The 24,171-nt window shown below is 47.2% G+C and overlaps 1 protein-coding gene across 2 annotated transcripts in view; it reads right to left on the bottom strand.

The window, feature by feature from the left end:
* The window catches only part of Asic2 (acid sensing ion channel subunit 2), a 1,053,308-nt gene that overhangs the window by 76,195 nt on the left and 952,942 nt on the right, over positions 1-24,171 (bottom strand). For both annotated transcript variants that reach the window (XM_060387160.1, XM_021638858.2), the window contains exon 2: positions 18,366-18,516. In XM_060387160.1, the coding sequence (XP_060243143.1) occupies positions 18,366-18,516 (151 nt within the window). The remainder of the gene's footprint in view (positions 1-18,365; positions 18,517-24,171) is intronic.

The following is a 24,171-nucleotide window of genomic DNA, read 5'->3' as shown; positions in this document are numbered from 1 at the left end:
GGTGGCAATGACGGCACCACACCGAGCTGGTGGCCCTTCGGAGCGGGGTATCTGGGGGGTGACTGCCCTGGTAGACCTGCTGGTGCTCATACCACCGGAAACTACACCACCACCTCCTCCGGAAGTGCAGGCCCCAGTGCTGTGAAGGATCGGTTTACACATCCTCGAACGCCAGGATTCAAAGCCCCCAGAGATAGAAATTGTGAGAGAGCAGAAACAAAAGGAAAGCTCCCCCATGCACAGCGTCGGGAGCTCAGGCTAATTGGGATGGAACCGAACCCCAGACAGCTTAACGTGAATGATCGTGCTCAGTCACGAGGAGTGTGGCTCGGCAGAGTTCTGCCTGCAGAAGCCGCGCTCCGACAGACTGCCCTGGGAGCCTGGCCTAGCATACACAAGGTGAGATTTACCTGGGGAGGTGTTTTCTGTGCAGGCAGAATGGATTTGGGAGCTCTGCGGGAGGAGGCAGGAGCGATGGGCAGAATGCATAATGGGGCAGGGAAAGTACACGGCAATAAAAGAAGCTTAAATCTTTAATCTTTGCAAATTACAGGAAGCATGAGGAGGAAATAAGCACCGGCGAGAAGGAGGAAGAAAAGCGGCTCTGAAAAGCAGGAGGGAATCTTCCTGGCTCAGGCAAGGGATGCATTGCTGCAGAGGGATCTTGTTTTGGACAAATCTGACTTTATTACAGTGACTACTTCAAGGGGCGTGGGGCAGACCCAAGGGCAGCTTGAGACAGGAGGATGGCACTCTAGGCGATGTCTGCTAGTGCAAGGAAGACCTGTGCAGGATAGCTGCTGCCCACCCCTGTGCCTCCTGACCACTCTCTGACCTGGGGAGTTGCTAGGGGTTCTGACAGGGTTTCCTGGTGGATTTTCTCTTGCTCTCTGGCATCTGGTTGTGGAGGCGGGGGACAGCCAGGGAACAGTGGATCGGTCAGAAGTCTCAGGCTGGGGCGTTCAGCCCCTGTGCTGGCTTGACGCAAGCAGGGGTCAGCTGGGAAGAAAGAATCTTGATTGAGAAAATGTTTCAATAAAATTGACCTCTAGGCAACTGGGGCGTTTTCTTGATTGATGATTGATGTGGGAGGGTCCAGTTTCCAATGGGCAGTGCACCCGCTGGCCTGGCAGTCCTGAGTGTCAAAAGAAAAGTGGCCTAAGAAAGCCACGAGGAGCAAGCCAGTAAGCAGCACTCCTCTGTGGCCTCTGCATCGGCTCCTGCCTCCATGGTCCTGCCCCGACTTCCCTCAATGATGGATCGAGACGCAGAAATGTAAGCTAAAACAAATTTTTCCTCTCTAAGTTGTGTTTGGTTATGGTGTTCATTACAGCAACAGAAACCTTAGGACACCCCCTGTCTGTCTGCTCTCTGTGGTCAGCTGCCCTCTAGAGGGCCGCAGCTCAGCTTGCGGGGCAGGGCGATGGGAAGAGCTCCCACTCTGCTCTTCCTTTGTTTCCCTGTTGCTGTGACAAAGTCCTCTGGCCAAAACCAACTTGGGGGAGGAGAGGGGTCATTTGGCTTATAGTTACACTCTGTCACTGAGGGAAGCCAAGGAAGCAGAACGCACATTGGGCTGTGCCCTCTCACATCAGTCATGAGTCGGGAAGCCCACAGACATGCCCGCAGACAAATCTAAAGCAAGCAGTTCCTCAAAGAAGGCTTCCTCTTTTCCATTTTGGTTTGTGTCAAATCATCCCCTGTTGTCGCTGAAAGCTCCTTCCCCCTCTTTCGGAGTGGGTAATGCCTCTCCATGGTCTCAGTCCCAGACACTGCCTGATCCTTTCCTTAACTTTGCCCGATCTTCTACCAATGGTCCTGGATTAATCTCTCCTCCTATTATTGAGTTTGAGGGTACCCCTGAGGTTCTGACTGGTAGAGCCCCTGTGGACTCTCACTTAACCCCTGAGAGGCAGCACAGTTATCACTGGGCCACCATTCCCAGAAGAACTGCCATTTGGGGGAGGGCATCCTTAAGGGTAGAGACCTCACCCTCTTTCTCTGCAGGGGCCAGCTGGGTTTCCACAGCGTATCCGTGAGCATATGAATTTTGTCTGTCTGTAGATTCTGTCACCAAGCCTAGATCAATTCCCTACCTTCCTCTACATACTACTCCTTCAAGGCTCACCCCTGAGATGGTGTGCTTCTGTATCGAATGAGCGAGTCAGGGGTTTTGAGCAGGCAGAAGAAATACAGGGTTCTTCTCCCTGGAGGGTGAGAACCACAGAGAACCCGGAATGATTGGTGAAATGCTAGGAGGTCTGGGGCTAGGCAGGGTGACATCAGATCTGTCTGCCGGATCTCTTGCAGGTTATTTACTTTCCTGGAGCATCACTTTTGCCCCATCTGTAAATGGCTACGGAGTCACAAGTTTTCTTTAGTGGGGCGTTGTGAGGCTTAAAGACAGAGTTGATGCTGGGAAGGACTCAGTCATTTACCGTGCTTCTACCATCTTGCAGTCACTATCGAGTCAGTGTTTCTGGCTTGTGTTCTGTCATTTGCTATCCTCCATTCCTCCGTGCAAGGACTAGCCCTTCCTCAGCTCCTCTTGGTTAGCCTCTACCCGTCTTTGCCACTTCATCCTCCAAGCTGTCCTTTCACCACTCAGTGCCCAATATCTAGGACTTGTCATCTTGATCCTTTATTGTCATGTTAATAGGCCATTAACATCTGACCATTTAGGGATCCCAATACTTCCTGTGGGCATTTTTATTGGTCCAAGAGCAGGGGTCCAGCTGCAAATCAGGTAGAGACTTCATCCTTTAGGAGCTATGTTCATGGTGGGGGGCGGCGGTTAGCAGGAAACAGGGACACACTTGATGTCATGCCTGTGTGACTGGCGTGTGCTAGGAGAAATGAGGGAGGGGACAGGGTTGAGTATGTCTTTATTGGAAGGGAGTTCTGGGAGTTCTTAGGGCCACAGCACTTGTACCATAAACCCAAATAGGAGGAGTGGAGAAGCTGTGGGATGACCCACGGAAAGCCTTCTAGGTGGTGTGCAAGTTCAAGTTCAAGCAAGTTCAAATGCTGAGAACATGAGGTGCACTTGGCCTAGCTCAAGGCCAACAAGGACATCAGAATGACCTAGATGTGGCCAAGTGGTCATTTCATTTATTCCTCAAAGGCACCCCACAAGGTAAGTGCCCCAGTAACCTGGGTACGCCGAGATTCAGAGGTGTTGCATGACTTAGCTACACAAATCCAACTTAGAATCAAGCCTGGGCCTCCATGCCCTTTGCCTTCCTGTGTGTGGCTTTACTTAGACACTTGGTGCCTGTTGGTGTTCCTGGCCATGTTCTTCACTGGGCTGGTAGGTCTATTGAGACTTTGTAGGACAGGATCCTAAGCTTCTGCGTTTTCAACCTTCTCTGTGATGTATAAACCGCAATATTGGCATGAGAAAAGTAAGCTTTGGATTTTCACAGACCAGCTGGTTCTTTCCAGCCATGCTGTAGCAGCTGCCTATGTCTCCATTCCACTGGATTTTATTCATCTTTTAAAATGTTACCTTCATTTTTCTGATGAAGAAACCAAAGAAGTCAAGAACTGGCCCAAGCCTAGGATTTGTGGTCACACAGGATTTTGGTGTGAGAGGAACCCTCATCAATTCAACCAACTTTTCAGTTTTCAGCTGAGAAGGGTGAGGCTCACGGAGGAGCGAGTGGCCAGGGAATCCCAGCAGGTGACAGCCAGGCAGCATCAGCATTCAAATGTCTTGACTATCGCCTCCCTCTGTCCTTTATCGATTGACTGTATGATCTCATTGGCTCCCAACAACATGCCCATGGTCTCCAAGCTGGACAGGGGTGAAGGGGAGAATCTTTTAACATATGATGGCCTTAGCAGTTCCTGACCTTTCATCTTTAAGTTCAGGGCAAGCTCCGTGAGAGTTTAACAGTGGCCATGGTGGGGACAAGAGTCCCAGCCCTGATACTCAAGAGACCAGGTAGAAAGGGGCTGTTGAATGCTCTGTGAGTTCAACCAGAAGCATTGTTTTGGTCTCTGTGCCTGTGTAGGCACCTGAGGGACCAGAGGGCTCCAAGGTCTGGCAAGGGAGACAGGCAGGCTCACCAACAGAAATGTGGGCCTTGAAATCAGTGACCTGAGTCGGATTGCCAGCCATGTGACACAAGAGCTGTGTGGCCTCAGACAGATTACATTGCCTCTCTGAACCTTGTACTTTTTCTTTTTTTCTAAAACAAAGTGGGAACTGAATTCGGGGTTAGTTTTAGATCTAACTTTCTGTGAACTGGGGAGTGTGGCAGTCCATAGGCTACCTACCACATATATTTGAGAGAGTGGAACTGTTAGCAAGAATTAGAAAGATTAGGAGGTGTGTCTATGTCAGAGTAGGTGTGGCCAGGTTGGAGGAGATGTAGCCTAGTTGGAGGAAGCCTGTCACTGCAGGTGGGCCTCAAAGTTTCAAAAGGCTACACCAGGTCTGGGCTCTCTCTGCTTGCTGCCTCTAGAACAGGATATAAAACTCTCGGCTACTGATCCAGTGCCATGTGTGTGGCCATGTTCTCTGCCATGATGACAATGGACTGAATCTCTGAAAAAGTAAGCAAGCCCCCAATTAAAGCCTTTCTTTTTTAAGAGTTGCCTCGGTCATGGTGCCTCTTCACTGTGATTGAGCAGTAACTAAGACAAGGGTGAAGTGTAAATCTCTTAACCTCACTGCATCTCATTTGAAAAAATAGATTAAAAAAAATAGACATGGCTGTTCAGAAGTCATGTCAACTCAGATGGGGTAGATTTCTTTTTCCAAATTAGGAAACCATACTACGCCTGTCTAAAATTGGAGGGTGTGTATCTTGTCCTTTCTCTCTGCCTCTCTCAGTAGACAGACCCAGGGAAGCAGTAGCCCTGGGTAAGAAAATCTCAAACCAGCATGAGGTGGGCAACAACAAGCTCCGTTGCTCCCCGGGTGACAGTTTTGTTGTTACTGGAGCTACTGGTGGAAGAAAACTCAACACTGGGTCCCCTCCCTGGATGGCTTCAATTGTCTGTCCAGGGCCAGTGCCACACATGCAGTGTTCTCATGAATGACTGGTGATCTGGGAGGTGCGATGGAGTGGCTACGAGAGTTTGGGGAAAGCTGCAAGCTCCAGCCTCCACCGAGGAGTCTTGGAAAACACTACTATTTTGAAGACCACTGGACATACTGTAGGAAAAGCATGACACTTTGTTGAACTGTTACCCAAAACAATCTTCTTAAATATATTTTTTCTTCTCTCTCTTCCTTATTTCTGTGTTGACTCTCTCTCTGTGTGTGTCTCAGGATCAAACAGCACCTTCTATAATATAGGGCAAAACATCCATGTTGGGGAAGGAGATAGGAATGTTAGATTTTGGTTAGGCAACTAAGCCTACACTTCCGTTTCTGCTGACCAGAATTGTTGCAAAGCAGGGCTCACTGAGTGCATCAGGTAAGGAGTTCAGTCCAGTTTCACTACCAAAAGATTTACTCCAAGGATTTTTAAATACAACACCTTTCCCTAGGGCGTTTGGGTCCAGAGATTATAAACTACTTGATAAGAAGGCTGATCACCGGGTTGGGTGATCAGTGTGTGGGCGATGCCACCTTTGAAAATCCACTGGGGAAACCCATGTCTCTGAAATTACAGTCAGCCAGGATGAATACGATTCTATTTATGAAAATGTTGACAGCGGAAGTCAGGTCTGATGAGGTTGCTGAATGGATTTTCTAGCGTATTGACTGGTGAGTGTACCAAATTAAAAATCCATCCTAAGCATTACAGAATTCACAGCAACCCTGTTTGAGTAGTCTCTCAATCAGTGAATATAAAAATCACGGAGGTGTTCACATGTGGTGATAATAAGATAATTATTACTTTTTTAATAAGGAGAAGTTTTTTTTTTTTTGCTGTCACGGCATCCGCAGCCTCTGCAAGGTGGGAAACAGTGGCCTAGGCCTGAGCTTCCTAGAGCTGAGTATCTGTGAGTCCCCTCAGGCTCAGTGAGGATTCAGGGCATGTCTTAAGATTCTGCATGCCTAACAAGCTCCCAGCTGAGCCCAGGCTTCTGGCTGAGGACTGACTTCCAGGCCCACATTAATAAGAACTGTCATACTAATTATTATCATTTGTGTGTGTGTATGTGTATGCTGATGCCCAACGAGGTCAGAGAAGAATGTTGCCTCGCCTGGGAGTTACAGGCAATGGTGAGCAGCCCAACATGGGTGCGCTTCACCTCTGAGTCCCGCATCTACATTTCGGCAAAACACCCCAGGTTAGTCACCAAATGGTTTGGCCTCTCCCTAGAAGCCAGCCCAGCACACATTCTTCTCTGTATACTTGAGATTTCAGCAACCCATAACTGCACAGCCTCCTCTAACACCACTGCCTAACAGATGGGGAAACCAAGGTCATTTCTTCTCTGCAGCTCCCCTTAGATTCTCTTTTCCTTCCTTCTGGAATTGACACCTGCTCCTTTGTTCTCTATTTTTATTCCAGTGAGTATAGCACCCAATGGTACTTATTCATGGTCCCTGAACACAATGTGAAGACTCCTCAGACATTGGATATAAAAGCTGCAAGATGAAAAGATTTCTCACTATGACAGAATCATATATGTAGTTCCCAGAAAGCCCCTAGATTGTGTACTCTTGAAAGCCAAGCCTGGTTTTAGCCTGTATTCCTGAGGTGCCTGAGCACATAGCAGGTACTCAGTGAAGACTCACTAAACAGGAAACATGAGCACCAAGAGTAGAACAGTTTCCTCAGCTCCCTGGGTATTCAACTTGGGCTGTTGGCTGGCTGACTGGGACCTCTAACCAGATCATACATGTTTTCTGCATCATGCTTAGCAGGTCTCCAGCATGATAAAAAATCAGGTTGCTTCAGAGACGCCTGCCTCAGACAGAGCAACTAATTCATAGCATCATTCCCCTCGAGTCTTCAGGCACCTGTGGAGATGCCCACCCAGTACAAAGCTCTTTTCTGAGAGTAAGCTGGTGGCTGCATGTCACTGTGCTCTGGACTCTCGGAATTCAGGCCAGAGAGGCTGCCTCTCGTTCTTGGGAAGTCCTGAGGACCTGGCACTATGACAAGAGTCTTTTACTGGGAGCCAGAGATGCTGGAGAAACCATGGCAACCATCAGTCTCATCCTTGCTGTGTCCCATTTGTAATGGGGTAGGGTTAGGAAACGTGCTCTCCCTGATGGCTGCTCAGGCCTTCCAGCTACGGTAAAAATTTATCGTTATTTTTAATTTAATTTTTATATTTATCAAAGCAGTCTATGTACATAATTTTAAAAGCTAAATGGTGCTGTAAGGCACTGAATAAAAAAATGAAACAAAACAAAACGGCAACAACAAAACATCAGTTTCCTGATCCATCCCTGCACCCCCAACACCCCACAAGTGCCACTTCTGTGAAGCACTGACTTGAAGATCACTGTTTGAGCTGTCGTCTTTTTTTGCGTTCGCGTTCCTGTTTCGCAGGCAGACGACAGCCTGACTGTTATTTCTTGGTGATAGAACTTTGACATGCTTTCTCCCAAGGTCTCACCATGGAGGATGAGTGTGTGGGCTTCTTACACTGGATGTCTGTGTGTGCTTGCTTTCCAGTCATCCTCAGAATACACATCTGTCACTGGGTTCAGTCAGTATTTATGTTTTACATAATTGCGACAATATAAATGTCGCTCATAGTCCAGCCTCGTAACCTAGAAAGTGTGTGTTTGTGTGTTCTTGTGTGTACGGGTACATGCGTGTGGATGGACAGCGCATGTGTGGAGGTCAGAGGGCAACATCAGGATTTGTTTCTTAGGCATCTTCCACCTTCCTTTTGAGACAGGGTCTCTCATTGGCCTGGAACTTCATCAAATAGGTCATCAAATGGTCATGACCATTAAGCTCCAGTGACCCACCTGTCCCCACCTCCCATCTTGCTGCCGCTGAGATTACAGCCACACACCACTAAATCAGCTTTTTATTTGAGTTCAGGGGACTTGAACTCAGGTCCTCATGCTTTCGAAGGAATTCCCTACTCACTGAGCCATCTCCCCATCCCCACAGATGGTTGTGATCTCAGGTTTTCTAAGTGCCCCACACTCCTGTCTTTTGGTTTTGTGTGGCCTGGTGCTTTGCTTGTTCATTTTTCATATTCCTCTCCCTAGAACCCTGGCCTGGGAGCAGAACTCTGAAATGCCTTTCAGGACAGCAGCCGGATCCACAATGTGATCTCTCCCAGAGCCCACAGCTGCCGACTCATACCTAACCTTTTCTCCATCCACATCTGGAACTCTCCTTCAGCCAGATTCTCTGTTTCCAGAACCTCACAGGATCCTCTCTCTGGCTTTATTCTCTCATCCTTCAGTGACTTCTAGAAAAAGCTACCCAGGACACACCCAGAACCCAGTTCTGCCCTCACACCTCATTTGCATTCCCAAGTGTAGAATTCTGTATGGGACAAGAAGGACTGTGCCCTCCTTTCCAGAATGCCCTCCATCCTGTCACCTGATTCTAAAGCCAGGAAGACGACTGTTTTCTTCCTTTCCAGAAGCACTTACCGTGTCCTTTTTAAAATTTCTGCCAGCCTAGATTTTACAAGCTTGTGTCTTGGCCTGTGTGCTTTGTCCCCACCACAGCCAAGACTCAGTGATCTTGCAGACTGGACAGTTAGATCTTTCAAGTGGGGGCTGGCCGCAACATTTCCTTCCCACTGTCTGCTCCGTAGTCCTTCACTTCTGTCATTCTAGAACTCTTACCAAAGAGATGCTGGATTTCTTTTTTTTTCTTTTTTTTTTCTGGATTGATTCTTTAATTTTCATGTTTTTATTCCTCTCCCATTTACATCTGTTGATTGTTTAACTTTCACGTTTGAGGTTGAATTGCTAAATTCCAGCCCCTTATAGATTGCGTTTTAATATATGCAATCATATTTTAATTTTCACTCTTTCTTCTTCTTCCCCACATGCCCTGTTTTAGTATCACCCTGTGCATCTGTGGATGTGATATTGCTTCTTCTCTCTCCTGAGGATGGTAAGTAGATCATTTTGGTGCTTCTGTCTGCTTCATGCATTTATTTTTCTTGCATTCATTAAATACTATACATTACTTAATAGGACCAAGACACCTTTTAAAACCTATCATTTGTATTAACCCACATTTCAACCTCTCTAACAACACAGCAGAGTAGATACTGTCATTCCCAGTCCAGAGGTGATAAAACATGCCCAGAGAAGTTAAATAGCTTGCCTTAGGCCACACAGCTGACAAGCGGCATAGCTGGGATTTGAACCCCAGCAGTCTGGCTCTACAGCTTGTGTTGTTAGCAATACTCTCTGTCTCACATGTTTTTGTTTGCTTGATTTTGGGTCCTTAGTTAGTGACATCCCTCCTATGGCTGGATCTGTGGTTGTCCCTTCCTGGTGAAGAGGTATCTAAACAGTGTAGGCTTTCCTTTATATGTATGAGGATGTGACAAGAGATGTCACATAAGCGCCGTCTAACTAGGTCATTTAGTCTCAGCTCCCTTAATTGTCTTGATTGTCTCTTCACCTTCCAGGGATCCCCAGACTTCTGAGAGGTGGGCGTGGCAGTCTGGCTGAGAGTTCCCCTCTCAGTAAGGAGGATTTTGACTTCTCCTGTGACTTCCTATTTAACACGTCACCCTGTCATTTCTGGGCACAGTCGTCTCTGGGCACAACTACCCCAAGCCCAGAGTTCATCTGTTTCAATGTAACCTCCGTTGGGAGTGGGAGACATAAGGCTGTGGCTGTTTGGGGGCACAGAAAGATTCCTGGGGTGCCTGAAAACTCTTTCCCTGGATTTTAAATGAGCCCCCTAACTTTACTTTAGCCGAATAGCATCTTATTTAGCATATCTTTCTGAGGTTCTGTGGTGGGAATGATGGGGTCCTTGTTGAATCGCCTCGTTAAGGGTCAGGTCACTCACCAGCAGTCTTTTTGCTTTTAATCTCCACACTGTGGCTCCTGCCATTGTCCTTGTGGGCTTACTGAAGAAAACTCCTCTTCCCTTTGGGCAGTATTCAGCCCGTTGAGTCTCTACTGGCAGCTGCTCTGAGGTTTAGCTGCTCCCCAGGCCCATTGGGAGCCCCTTTCTCCATCCCACAAGGAGGGGGATGATATTCAGAGCCACTCTGTGAGATGGCACAGCCACAGAACCAAGGAACATGTTCCTATCAGTAACCTCCACCTCTTCTCCAATGCTTTGCTTTGAATTTTTAGTGTGTGTGCTTGTGTGTGTATAGGTGCCCATGTGGGTGTGGGTTACATGCATGGAAGTCAGAGGACAGCTTTGGGTGTCATGCCTCAGGAGCCTTCAGCCTTTTAGGTAAGACAGGGTCTCTCGTTGGAAATGTCCCTACATAGATCAAGCTAGGCTAGCTGGCTACTACAAGTTTCCAGAGATATGACTGTCTCTGCTTCTCATCTCTGTCTCTGAAACAATAGGCTTATGCCACCACATCCAATTTTATATATGGTTTCTGGGATCCAAACCTTGTTCCTCACTTTTGCAAAGCAAACACTTTCCTGATGAATCCATCTCACCAACCTCCCATGCAGTGGTTTTCGAACTGGGTTTCCTGGAGCCCTGGTGTTTCCCAGGGAGGACTAGGGTTGGCCATAGGGGAACAAGGGAGAAAAACAGACTGAAATCTCTGTCTCCAGACACACCAGAGACGCTCTGCTCTTGTCTCTTTTCTATTGGGGAGTGTGCTAAACCCTTTCTTCAACATAATGATTTCACTCTTAGAGGGAAAAGAGGAGCAGGTAGAAAGGAGGGCTGCGTAGACCCTATTACCACGTGTCATCCATTTCCCAGAGACATCACCCAAACCACTCCTCCTGAGCCAGTTTCTCAGCAGCACTTCCACAGTGACAATTTGCACATTAAAAGCATCTGATGGATGGAACATTGTTGCTCTGGGCTTTCCGATGTGGTTTTAAGCTTAATTCAGCTACTTTATCCACTTAACTAGGCAGCCCTCGGGGATCTCACTCAACCTCTCTGAGACCCAGTTTCTTCATGTTTCACTTGGGCACTGTAATACCTCATTACTAGGGGATCAGGAAAAGGTCAGGAGACAGAATGTTTGTGGCACATAGTAGCTGATCATTAATGCTTGTTTCTTCCCTATCGTGGCTCTGGCAGTATGCATAATTCAAGTGACTTTTTTCCCCCTCCATCAACAAATATTTACTGTCCCATGAGATCTAAGATTCAAGATCTCTAGAAGCTTATGTTTTAGTGGGAAGGGACAGACCAAAAAATCATGTAACATACTTGAAGGTAGGACACATCATGGATGCAGAGAGCAGGTGAGAGATAGGAGTGAAAGTAGGTGGGGGGTCACAATTTTACTCAGGGCATTTAGGTCCTACCCACTAGGTGATTACTGAGCAAAAACTAAGCAGAGGAGGCGACTGGCTAGGCAGATATTCGAGTACCTGATTGGGAATAGCAAACAAAGATTCCCAGAAGGAAGACAGTCCTGGAGTGTTTCAGAAGCATCGGGAAAGCCAGCATATTCAGAGGCATTAGGAGGGGGGTAGGACCCAAGGGATGCTGGGGGCTGGCTTTATCGTGCTACGGCACAGATTTCAAAAATAATTCTTCTGTTCAGAAATACATCTGATATAATATCACACTCATGCATACTTAACGTAGGATTTGGGAAAATCAAAGCAGATTATATTTGATTACAACCGTGTATTTTGCATCAAAATGAATGAGAGGTAGAAGATCTGGGAAGAGGGTGCCTGGCTGTCATCTTCCCGGTGGTTGAGCACATGCGCTTTGAGCTGAGGCTCCCTAAGCGCAGATTCCGGTCTCTTCAGACGCAGCCCCTCTTAGCCCTCTCTCTAGTCCACCGTCTCCACCACCAGCACAGTCCTTCAAGGGACTCCCTTCCCGCCCCCAGTCAACTTCCCTAGAGTCTGTTGCAGAGTCCCCACTGGAAGGGAACCTCCCTCACTCCCAACTCACTGTTGATTGGCCCAGGACTCAGCTGGGCCAGTAACTACCTCCTTTGCCTTTTTGTGTGTTTTAGCAGAAAATCAGTGGTGCAATAAAAGTAGTTTGGTTGATGAAGCAGTATCTGAAACATGAAAATCCTAGTAACTACTGAGAGCCACGTGGATACCTATATGCATGAAAAAGCCTAGTGTCTAGTGAGGGAGAAGGGTGAGGATTCAGAGGAAGGCAGGTGAGAACACCCAGGGTACAGGCGCCCTTGGTCCCAGCCCTGTCTGAGCTGCGGCCCTATCCTCCCGCTGGCTGGTTGTTGAAGCTTGTCTTAGATTCTGAGGGCAATACAATTCTTTTGATGCCTAAGCTTGTTTGATTCGGGTTCCTCTCATGTGCAACCCAGATAACCCACTGCCTATTTCTTTTATCTTTGAAGTTACTCAGAGGCATCTACACAGAGTTTCATTTTTAACAACCTCCCACCTGTCTTCAATTTAATTTCTGTTAGAAAACTCTGGCCATGAAATCTGTACTTCTCTGCTCTAGGATGGCTTTCTCCAGAAGTATATTTTGTGAGCTCCTTTATGGAAAAGGAGGTTTCCATGGCCAAAGGCATTTAGAAAATAAATGCTGCGTACAATATATCTGTCTTGGAGATTCATGATGCAGCGTATTAAAGAATTCTTGCAATGAATAAAGGTGCATTACACTGTCTAACCAGGGCTCCCTAGATTCCTTTCTGACCCCAGATCCTTTTTATTTGTGGAACGTGTAAAATCCCAAACTTCTGACACTCCACAGACTCCATTTTGGGGCGCCCTGCCTAGATTCACATGCAAACCATCAAAATGAGAGATTGCCAGGGTTCCCCACTTTAGAGATGTTTGATGCCCTGGGAGCCATAATGTGGACCATTAGCAGCCTGGTGGAAGGGACATTTGTGGTGATTTTCATGGAGTTACCATCTATTTACTAAGCATGAGGCCACAGGGGCTGCGTTTCTCTAACTCATCACATGTTGATAGTGGTCTGTCAATCTAGTGCCCTCCCATTAGTTGGGAATTACACCTTATTGAGGGCCCTCCCTCTTTGCTTCTTTTACTTTCCGAGAACAAAGCTGTTCACAAGGCACAAGGGCATCAGAGACTCTTCTGGTAGGAGGGGGCTTTCAGACATGAAGGGCATTCAGGAGCCCTGTGACAGCTGTAGGATCTCTAGGTCAGTCTTTCCTACAGAGTGTGAGGAGAGCTCTTCTCTGAGCCCTTCAGGCATCCTTATCAGTGGATTTCAGTTTTTATTCATTTGCTTTACAGATGAGGAAACCGAAGTTCCTCTATTTGTCTTATGACACATAGCTACAAATGGAAGAGCTAGATCTGATCTTGGCTGTGGTAAACCTTGTGTGCCATTTTCTCTGTTCTGTTACACTATCTTGGTCATCAAACCATCTGTGGCTGCTCCCCCAGCAGTCACATTTCTTTTCTCCTCCATCAACACCCAGATATTTCCTATAAGGAGCTAGGATCCTTCTTTCAGGGAGTGAGAAGTAAGGCAGTCATGGAAGCAAGATGGCATCTGTGCAGCCATGCAGCTTTGCAGTCAGGAAGGCTGTGTCCTGGTAGTTGTGGCAATTGCTCACAGACCTCAGAACTGACAGCCAAACACTTAGATATTAGAGATCTCTGTCCCTACTCAGGTAGTCTGCTTCACAGACAAGTGTCCTTTCCCACCAAACTCATCTGCCATTCTTCAGTGGGTATGGGTGGGACTCACCTAAGAAATAAGCAATTTTGATCAGTCAGTGTCTCTCAGAGGCAGTCATTGCTCAGTGGAGGAGGGTCTGACCTCAGGCATTCAGGAGTTAGTCTCAACCTCCTTTAGTGAGCACAGGGAACTCAGCCTACCACTCAAGGCAACGGTAAGGGGAAGGGTGAGGATTAGGAGCCCAGAGGAATGTGAGAGGGGGATATGGAGACAAGAATGAACAGAGCCAACCAGAGATTGACAAATTTGTATTCCAATATGCTAACTGCTCCACAATATGGTAGCATAGCCCCTTGGGGCTATTTAGCTTTACATTAATATATTTAAAAGGTGATATTAAAAATTTAGTCCCTCATTTTCCCTAGCCACAGATAACATATTGAACGGCTCAGAGAATATTTTCTTGATTCTGGGAAGTTCTCTTGGACAGTGCTGATCAGTCTCTCTACCTGGTTTCTTTTCCCCACCTGCTTTCTTCTCATCCTCTGTACAGCCTTAAGTTGTTGCTAGGTGTTTCTCCAAATGTTTAACCTCAAAAGAGAACTCCTGACAGGATCGAGGTTGAGTTAATCTGCTTCTTAAAAGGGAGGGCCTTTGCCTTGCAGCTTTTGTATCTTTGACAATAGCCTAATCCTTGCACCATGTTAGACACAGGGCTTGTTCTTCATTTCAATCAGGAACCTCTCTGACTTGGCCATAGCTCATGGTCATGTCTGGGTTAGAACAGGGATGGCTTGGCTGTGTGAACTTACTGCATGTTGTCAAACATATCACTGCTTCACTTGGGCCTCAAGATAACAAGCAGATTGGCACAGTATAGAAGACCTATGTGGTTCATTCATCACTTGTGTCAATGGAGGCAGGATGCTGAGTTCCTAGGTGGCCTCGGGGACAAAGTCCTCTGTCAGCAGAGTCCTTTCTACCAGTATCTGATGTTCAGGTTCCCTTTTGATGCAGGGAGGTGGGCTATGTGAGGATGTCTGTGGTGGAGGCCCTGGTTTTGTGTGTGTGTGTGTGTGTGTGTGTGTGTGTGGTTTATGTATGTTCCTAACTCACAGGATAGCACATCCCAACTTACCACGGAAGGATTTGACTAACTTCTGCTTAGGCAGGCTTTGGTGCTTATTTGATTTCTCTAGTTCTCTCTTTTCCTCCAGGTGACTCAATAAGCAGATATGTTCTGTCATCTGCAAGAAGGGATACCCTTTGGGAATCTACCTTCATGACTCGGGGTCAGCAGGTTAGAAGTTCCATGGGCTCAGAATGTTCTGAAAAGCCTGGTCCAGATGGCCAGATCTCAGGGACACCAGAGCTAAGTGGGAACACAGACTTTCATCCTGTTACATGTGGGAAAGGGAGATTTTACTTCTCAGCTGAAACAGATGAAAGGTATCCATCATGTAGGGTCAATGGCCACCGTCACTTCTCTCCATCAAGGCCCTCAAGTGAGACATACTGGGAAGAAGGAGACAGTTCCACTGCTGTAGAGTCCTTGTCATTGCAGCTGGCCATTTTCAGGGTAGAAAGCCTCCTGCCTTGGCAGCTAGAAGGCAGGGCCATGGAGAAGCTAGGTCTCAGGCTCTTCCTAAGTGGGAGCATGAATAGAGTGGGGCAGCAAAATATAGAGTCAACACTCCCTGGCCTCTCTCCCTTCCTCAGCTCCATCCTGAAGACTCAGGCTCTCCCTTCTTCTCTATCCACTCTCTACTCTCTCTTCTCTACTGGACTTTGAATGCTCTTCACTCCACAGCAATCTTCCTTGTGGTGGTTTGAAGAAGAATGGGGCCCATGGGCTCATATATTTGAATGTTTAGTCTTCAGGGAATGGCACTGCTTATAAGGATTAGAAGGTGTGGGTTTGTTGGGGGAAATATGCTGGGGGAAAAGTATGTTGCTCCTTTTCCAGCACCATGCCTGCCTTCATGCTGCCATACTTCCCACCATGTTGATAGTGGACTAAACCTCTTAAATAGCCTCAATGAAATACTTTCCTTTATAAGAGTTTCTGTGTTCATGATGTCTCCTCACACAATAGAACAATGACTGAGATAGAAGTTAGCACCAGGGAGCAGTGTATTGCTATGATAGGCTGGACCATACTGCTTGTTGGCAGAATATGGACTTCAGGACTTTGGATTATGAAAGCAGCAGAATTCTTTAAGTGAGGCTTAATAGACGATATGAGTAGGATCATAGAAGACAGTGCTGGGGGCAACTTGAACTGTAAGAGCCCAGTTCAAGACATTTCAGATAGGGATGGACCATTCTTGTGCTATTTTGGTAAAGAATGAGGCTGCTTTTTGCTATTGTCCAGAAAATGTGCTTGAGGATAAATAGAATTTTTAGATTAATGGTATTGGCAGAGGAGATTTCAAGACAGCCTAGTATTGACCGTGTCATGTGATTATTAGTGGCCACTATTATGTAGATCTCTAATGAAAAGGAGCAAGCTGAGCAAACTGTACAAAATGTACAGTTTGAGAAGAAAAAGAGCACCAGGAAGTGTAATGGCTCCAAGTCTGGTGCTCAAGGAGATAAAAAGCTTAAGGAAAGCTTGATGCTAAATGGAATAAAGGGAGTGATGACCTCAGGGCAAGACCCCAGCCAATTAAGCTTCCAACTTGTGAAAATGAATCAAAGAAAAGCTTAAGCAGTGAAGGAAACCACTGAAAACAGAAAGTCCACGAACACATATTTGATTGGGAGGGGGCGGCAAGTTCTAGTACCAGCAAGCAGCAGAACTTGGCAGCTCAAGCCACAGGGTTCTGGCTTGAGAGTCAAGGATACAAGAAAGGCATTGTGGGATTGCCTTCTGAAGCTAAGGAAAGCTGCTGAGGCCAAGCATATGTCAGGGGTGTTCCTGCATGGAGGCCCAGAGAGACCCTTGCATGAATTGTGAAGGTGAAGCTTGGATTGGGTGTTGCAGACCCCAAGGTGATGGAGATGCTGGAACAGTGAGATACCTGCCAAAGAAAGTTGTAGACCAGATGTGAATCCAGGTGAGGAGAAAGAAGTGTGTTGCAGCTGAAAGAAGTTGGATCTCTAAAGAGCACTTTGACACGGGACATAGGGATGCAGAATTTGGAGTTTACTCTGATGGTTTTCACACTTTATTTGGTCTGCTTTAGTCTCTTGCTTACCTTTTGGAATGGTAATATATATCCTATGCCATTGTATGTTGAAAGTATGTGATTTTACTTTTTGATTTTGATTTTACTGGGGGTTACAGTTAACAAGAGTGCCTTGAGTCTCAGAAGAGACTTTGAACTTTGGACTTCTAAATAGTATTGAGACTATGATAGACTATGGGAACTTTTAAAGTTGGAGTGAATGCGTTTTGAATTATGATATGGCTACAAGCCTGTGGGGGCCAGGAAGTGGAATATGGTGGTTTGAATAAGAATGACCCCATAGACTCATAGATTTGAAGGCTTGGTCACAGGGGAGTGGTACTATATGAAGAGATTAGAAGGTGTGGACCTGTTGGTATAGGTGTGGAGGACGTATGTCACTGTGGGTGGCCTCGGAGATTTCAGAAGCAAAAGCAAGGCCCAAAGGCTCTTTCTCCTCCTGCTGCCTGTAGACTCAGATGTAGAACTCTCAGCTCCTTTTCCAGCACCATGGCTGCCTGCATGCTGCCATGCTCCCTGCTATGATGTCAGTGGAGAAAAACTCTGAAACTCTAAGCCAGCCCCAATTACCCAATTAAATGGTTTCCTTTATTAAGAGTTGCCGTGGTCATGGTGTCTCTTCACAGAAATAGAATACTAAGACACTCTTTGTAATGCCCTGAGCACAACATTACTATTATGTGTGTGTGTGTGTGTGTGTGGCTGCTAGTCTTGGACACATCTTGATGCTTCCTTTCTGGTGAAATTCTAGAGACTTCCTGAATTCCTTGGCTCATGGCTACATCACATTTCCCTTTCCTCTGACTGATCTTCCTATGCTCCTCTTATAGACACCCCTGTAATGACATTAGTCTCACCCAGATAATTCAGGACAATGTCAAGACCCCATTCAAACACCCTGTGTATTCAGAGACCTCTCCTGGTTCCCCACTTCTGCCATGGTACATTTTTTCTTTTACTAGGCTGTGATCAATGACTTAGATTTTCCCCCTGTAACACTCTTTGATTAATGTTACTACAAAATAAAAAGAATGAATGCTTGCAACGGGTACACACAGGATCCCAGGGCCTTGCCATGACCCACACCAATGTTCATTGATTTTTCCAATACCTCATTGGCTCCTCCACTTGTCCCCAGGCATCTCCTAGTGTCCTTTGGTTGGACCTTCTCTTTGGATCTTGTATTTGGGATGGGTGAGAGAGGTACACGCTGGTCCATTCTCCCCAAATCAAGCCACTCATCCACCCAACCACATCTAGACCTTGGAACCTTCTTCCATATCTCCTCAACTTGCCTCCCAGCTCTCCCTAGTACTCACATCCTTTACCCTCTCCAACCTGGAGGAATCTGAGGGAACGGGGATAACCAAGCCAGGGCCATCCTTACCATCTGTCAGAATATACATATTCCCTTGCTGGACAGCAGCCCACCTGGCTCACACCAGCCTTTCTGAGGGAAGCCTGCATCCCTTACCACCACCCGTAACCACAGTCTCTGGGCCCAGCTCACCTGTCTCTCCCCAGATGGGCAGGTACTCATCTTGCTGAATGTCCAGCATGATCTCCAGCCCGTTGCCCGTCCCCCCCTTGACCGTGGTGAGCAGAGGCTTGCCATCCTCGCCTGAGTTAAACATGTAACACTTCCCATATTTTGTAAACACCTGAGGGAGACAAGAGAGAGAGAAAGAGAAAAGCACATGGTGACTTCACATTGACCTCCAGGGATTAGCAAGACCCTAGAAAGCCCAGAGCAGGCCAAACTGCCTACAATTCATCAACCTTAACCCCGCCCTCTGGCACCAAAGATTTCTCCAATGATGCTTTATCTTGCCTGATGGCTGGATGTTTGCCAAGTAGGATTTTGATATCAAAGCACCCCTGGGGCTTGTTGAATGGTATCTGATCTTTTATCCCCTGGCAACTTCCCCTAGAAAGTTGCACCCTCTTCCAAGTATTAAAAATCATCTTGAAACTCTTAACTCTAAGCTATACCCCAAGTTTCAGGTTCCTTCCTGGCCTGCAGACACACTGATATCACTTCTGATAAAAGTGGTATCAGATGGCCCACACTCAGCCTATGCCAGAAAGCAGAGGTCTTGCTCTAATTTTCTACTTAGGTAGCATTTTCCTCCACATCAGATACATTTTCTTCCGAAGATTGGAGGGAGGTACACTAAGAGTCAGGGAGTAATGAAACTTACAAGGCACAGGAAGTGAACAAAATTCACAAATTACAAGAAATTTCTGCAGCTCACAAGAGTCAGAAGGCACAGCCTTGGGGCTTTTTAAGCAGTAGAAATTGCTGGTGAGAAGAAACTTCTACAGGTCGAGATGCCAGATAGTGTACAGAGCTCCAGGAATGAAGCCTTATGAGTTATCAGGCACACTGGAGTGGGCTTTGATGCCACTGCTTCTGAGCCATCCTTGTTCTGTAAGCAACCCTCATCCATCCTCTTTGGTAACCCAACAAAAGGCACTGGTTCACGAGGCTGCACTTGGCTAGAACTTTTCTTTGTCATCAGTTCCTTACCTGACTAAATAGACATTTGTTTACCTAACCTCAGGAAAAGCCACATAACCGCCTCAACCAACAGTTCCCAGAATTCCACGGGAATAGAATCCACTTGTCAAGGGGCTCAAGCCAGACCCTTAGACTTACTGTCTAGTCTTTCTCTTCCTCACCTCATGCACAACCAGTCAGGAAGGTCTATCATCATTCTTCCCACATCTGCCTTGAATGTAGCCATTCCCTTTCCATCTCGCAGGGCTTTAAGACCCAGTTCCTTCTGAGTCTGCTCTGGTTTCCTAGCTGCTTTGTGGAGTCCAGACAACTCTCTCTAGTCATCCTATAAGCTTATCTTTCTGAAATTGAAACCTGATTGTGTTGATCCTGTGCTGAAAATCTATCAAGGCTTGCCATCTCCTTCAGGGTAAAAATCTATGTCCTCTTAACCCAGCCTTCTATGATGAGCTCTTCATGTACCCTTCACTTTCTGCCCTCTTGCTTCCCACCCGAGCCAGTAGGCATCATGATATGGTCAAGTCCATGGACTCGGGGATTACATCTGCTTGCACCTTCATGCCTCTTCCTCCAGTGGCTCACACAGCCTCTGGCACACAGACACCATAAATATATATTAAATGAATGGATGGATGAGAGAATGGTGGTAGAGTCAGACCAAATGTATTCCTGTAGCACTGGAGTATAGCCTGCTGGTCCGCCTCACTTCTGGCTTTCCACTTGCCTTAGTTCTGCTCATTGTTCTCTGCTGGTATGACCACCCACTGTCTCCAAGACTGGACCAATGCCTTTCCTCCTCCAGGAAGACTTCCGGGCTGGGTGACCCTTCTTTCTTGTTTCTTCCCCATAGCTCCCATTATACCTCACTGAATGGACATCTCCTGAACTTGACTACACCTTTTACTTCTGAATCCAAGCATTTAGCTATATTTTTGCCTGATGAAAGCATGATCATAAAGATGTCGTGTGGAAAAAGTCCAGGGCAAGGGATGAGAGATCTCTGTCCAAGTTTCCACGTTGTTCCTCAGTATTGAATAAATCAAATAAACCCTCCAAGCCAATAAACCCTTCAAGCCATGATTCTTCTGTCCATAAACTGGAGGTTCTAGTCCAGACCTCTAGTGCTTTTCAAGGTTACTGAGAAGATCAGATGAGATAATTCCTGCAAAAAAATGCTCTGGAAACTGAGATTTCTGTAAATTCTAGGCCTTTTTATTTTATAGTTATATAACCACTTTGCAACCTTGAGCTAAAGCCAAATACATCTGGCAAGACTAGCTGGGAGAGAGCCATGCCGACTGGATTGGATTCCTGCAGCCACTGAGATCTGGGTGCAGGCCACCTCCCTCTGGCTCCCTGACATTCAGTCAGGGACAGGCTAAGAGCAACGAGCAACTGCAGCACCAGGAGCCACTGTTCTGGTGCCCCTCTCGAGGGTTACATGGAAGGAAGACAAAGGGTACCATCCGTCAGTCACGGTGTTGGACTTTGGCCCGTTACTGCATTTAGCCTTCACAGCCTTGACCGTGACCCTGAAGAGGCATCACTGCTCCCACTGTGTGGAGGTAGAAGGTAAGGCCTGATTAACATCTCACAGCTTGTGACAAGAGAAGCTGGAATTCAAAAGCATGTCTGTCTAGCACATGCCCTCTCTCCCTGGATGTGCACACCAGGAGCACAAGGGTCTGGATCATCGGGTCACTTCCCAGAGGAAGCACCTTCCTCTCTCTTCTGTTTTTTTTTTTTTTTCCTAATAATCCAGTCATTATTGATGTGCATATGCTCCTACTAAGTGCAATAAACAGAGTGGCTGCAAAAATATAGAGCCTACTGTCTGCCTTTAGCATCTCTGAGAAGGGCCAGTAGAACAGCAGGGCCTTATCTTCTCCGTTATATGGAACAACCCCAAATTGCTGGCTGGCTGTTCCATTTCAAGCTGGTCTCCAGGCTTCACGGCAGGAGAAAACAGCTGGAGTGAGACAAAGTCCAAAGCGAACAGTTTCTCTTAGAACTGAACTTTCTCATGCCTGTTGCACATAGTGACAGAACTCAGCTAATGAACCTGGCCCCTGGAGAGATGCACGAGGAGCCGCTGTAATGAGCAGCACATTTTACAGTTAGCATTTCCACTGCAAGGGGTTGAGGATGTCAGGAATGACATCCGGGTGTTTCCACAAAGCTCTCCTTTCCTTCCCTTCATTTGTGTAGGCACTCTATAAACACCCAGTCTCAAAAACTGCCCGTAATTACATCTGGCCTAGCCATACACAAAGAGATTTGTTGGTAAAAAGCAAACCCCAGCTTTAGTGTCTAATTATTGCACGTGCTAGCTCCCCCAGTTAACTTATTTCCTCCACTATCTAGCTCTTGACCTTTAGAACACTGGACTGAGGACAGAATGTACTGTCTACTTCCGAAGTCAGCCCTGTTCCTAGCCCTGCCACACACGTGCCGTGCCAAGTGACTCTGATAAAGGCAGTGACCCCTGCCACTCCAAGCGACAGGGAAGGATGGAGCGTGAGAACTCAGCGTGTTCTCGGAGATGATCACATTCTCGGAGATGATTGCATTCACCCACCTCACCTTATAGACAAGGGCAAGGACACCAGGGAGGTTGTCAGCTGCCCTGGGTTACACGCTGAGGCTGCCTCCAAGTAGAACATGGACCCCTCGCTGAAATTTCTGTCCTTTCGTTTTAGTAGTCTCCCTCAGTTTTCTGGCTGGGAAGAGGAGACAATCTGTTTTTCGCTACTGGTTATCTGCCCTGTGCGGACTCAGCGAGAGCTGAAGCCGGTGAGCTGCAGCCTTTCTGTGTAGAGAAGGGAGAGGAAAGTCCCCTATGGTAGGGTGCACAGAGATTTATACTCTGCATCCTGCCAGGCCTAGCATCATCCTAGCCCAGGTGACAGTTCCTGCCAGTGCATTCAAGTCAGGCTGATTTTTCCTGCCCTTCCACCTGTGGGAAGGGTGCTGGGGCATTCTCCAGGGTGCCTGTGTGACCCGAGCTGGCAGATGGGTCAGGGTTGGAAGTCATTGTTAAGTCTGATGGCCAAGTGATGGTCCACGGAGGCCAAGTTCTTCCTGAAGCCAGGCTGCTGTGTCAAGGTTCTCTCCAAGCTAAAAACCTTCCGTCTTGAAGGGGAGCTCATTAAGAGGTTTATGGGGAGGTGAAACAACTGGATGTTCTAAGGGGAGGTGAAACACTCCATCCTGCAGGGAAACTCATTAAGACTGGAAGTAAGCAACTCAAAAATAGCTTCAGGAAGTCTGTGAAGCCAGCCAGGCCCCTCTCTCCACAAGTGCGTATAAGCTGCAAGGATTTCGGAGAGCCACTCACAGACAAGCCAAGAAGACTCTCAGACTAGCCAAACAGCTTGGAAGAAGCAGGGCTCAGCAGAGCAACCTGCAGGACACACTCCATCTTTCCTGTTTAGCGGCCTGCAGGCTGGTCGGTGCACTTCCGGTTTCTACCTTTTGTGAACTGTCAACCATGCTGCAGCGGGGTTGACATTGAGTCATTGGCCATGGGGTTGTCATTGAGTCATTCTGCTCCTGTAAGTAACCTCACACCCTCATTCCTAAAAGCAACCCCAATAAAACTTCTTAGTTCATCAAGTCAGCCTGTGTGTGGTGTCCACACCTTGGTCTGTTTTCATTGGCTCCCTGTTCTGGGATAAGTAGACATTTGTTCTGGTTTCCTCAGGAACAGTGTCACATACCACAGGCCCAGGAAGAAGAAGCCTAAAGCATCCTGTGCTGTAGGGTCAAGACCCAGATACTCCCTGGAGTCACGCACATCTTCACACTCCCTTCTTTCCCTTGATGCTTCTCACTTCATGGCCAAATTGGTTCCAGGAAGCCAGTGGGCTCATCTCCCACAGGGCCTCTCCACAGGCTGTTTCTTCTGTCTGGAATATTCTCCCTACATAACAGGCTTACAGTTCACCCACCTCAGTCTCTGGCTCCCAGATCAGCTTGAGCTCAGCCTTCTTGCCTTTCTACCTCACACACCATGTGTTTCTCGGCCATAGGGTGTATGTATCACAGGGTGTAACTAGGTCGTTATTTATTTGTTGGCTGTCTTCCCCTAAACTATAAGCTTCCAGAGGACAGGAAGTATGTGTTTGTTGAATGAATGGGCTCCAAGGTGTTACCCTATCTCCTCTTGCCTACCTCTAGCACTTAGGAGCTGGCTGGCTTCACTTGGTTCTGTCCAGTACTCATGCTGAAGTTTTGCCCAATCCTCTGCCCTCCTAGCTCTTTTGCCCAGTTTCCTCTTAACTGCACCACACATCTCTGCATCTCTATGAAGGTGCTAGAGCAAACAATCCTTTGAGGAGCTAGGATGAAGGGCGAGAGTGTTTACCTTTGTGGGCGCAGTCCCGGGCGGGGGCTCCGAGAAAGCACAGCGCCTACTGGCTGGCGCCTCATCTGCCTCCCTTGCTGGGCTGTGGAGTCTGCCACTCCTGCCCGGTTTTTCTCAGGGTTATTTTCCTCTCGGTTCAGCTTCAAGGGCTGATAAGTTATTTACACAGAGCACAGTTTTTCTACAAACTTGGACAAGATGCAGCTCTCCTTCCCCATTTCAGGACATAATGATGGGAAAGTGTAACATATGCTTCGGATTTACACCTTATCGCCCCCGGGCAGAAAATATGATTTATTTAAGTGTAGACTGTCAGGCCAAGCTCTCCGCCTCTCCAGACCTGCCATTCTTCCTGCATTTCTCTGTCTTAGTGGTAAGAGCTGACAGCCCCATTGGTGGCTGGCAGGGATGGGTTTCCCAATTGCTGCA

Source organism: Meriones unguiculatus, chromosome 7 (assembly GCF_030254825.1).
Source record: "Meriones unguiculatus strain TT.TT164.6M chromosome 7, Bangor_MerUng_6.1, whole genome shotgun sequence".
NCBI classification, from domain to species: Eukaryota; Metazoa; Chordata; class Mammalia; order Rodentia; family Muridae; genus Meriones; species Meriones unguiculatus.
This window is presented reverse-complemented; position numbering and strand designations above follow the sequence as displayed.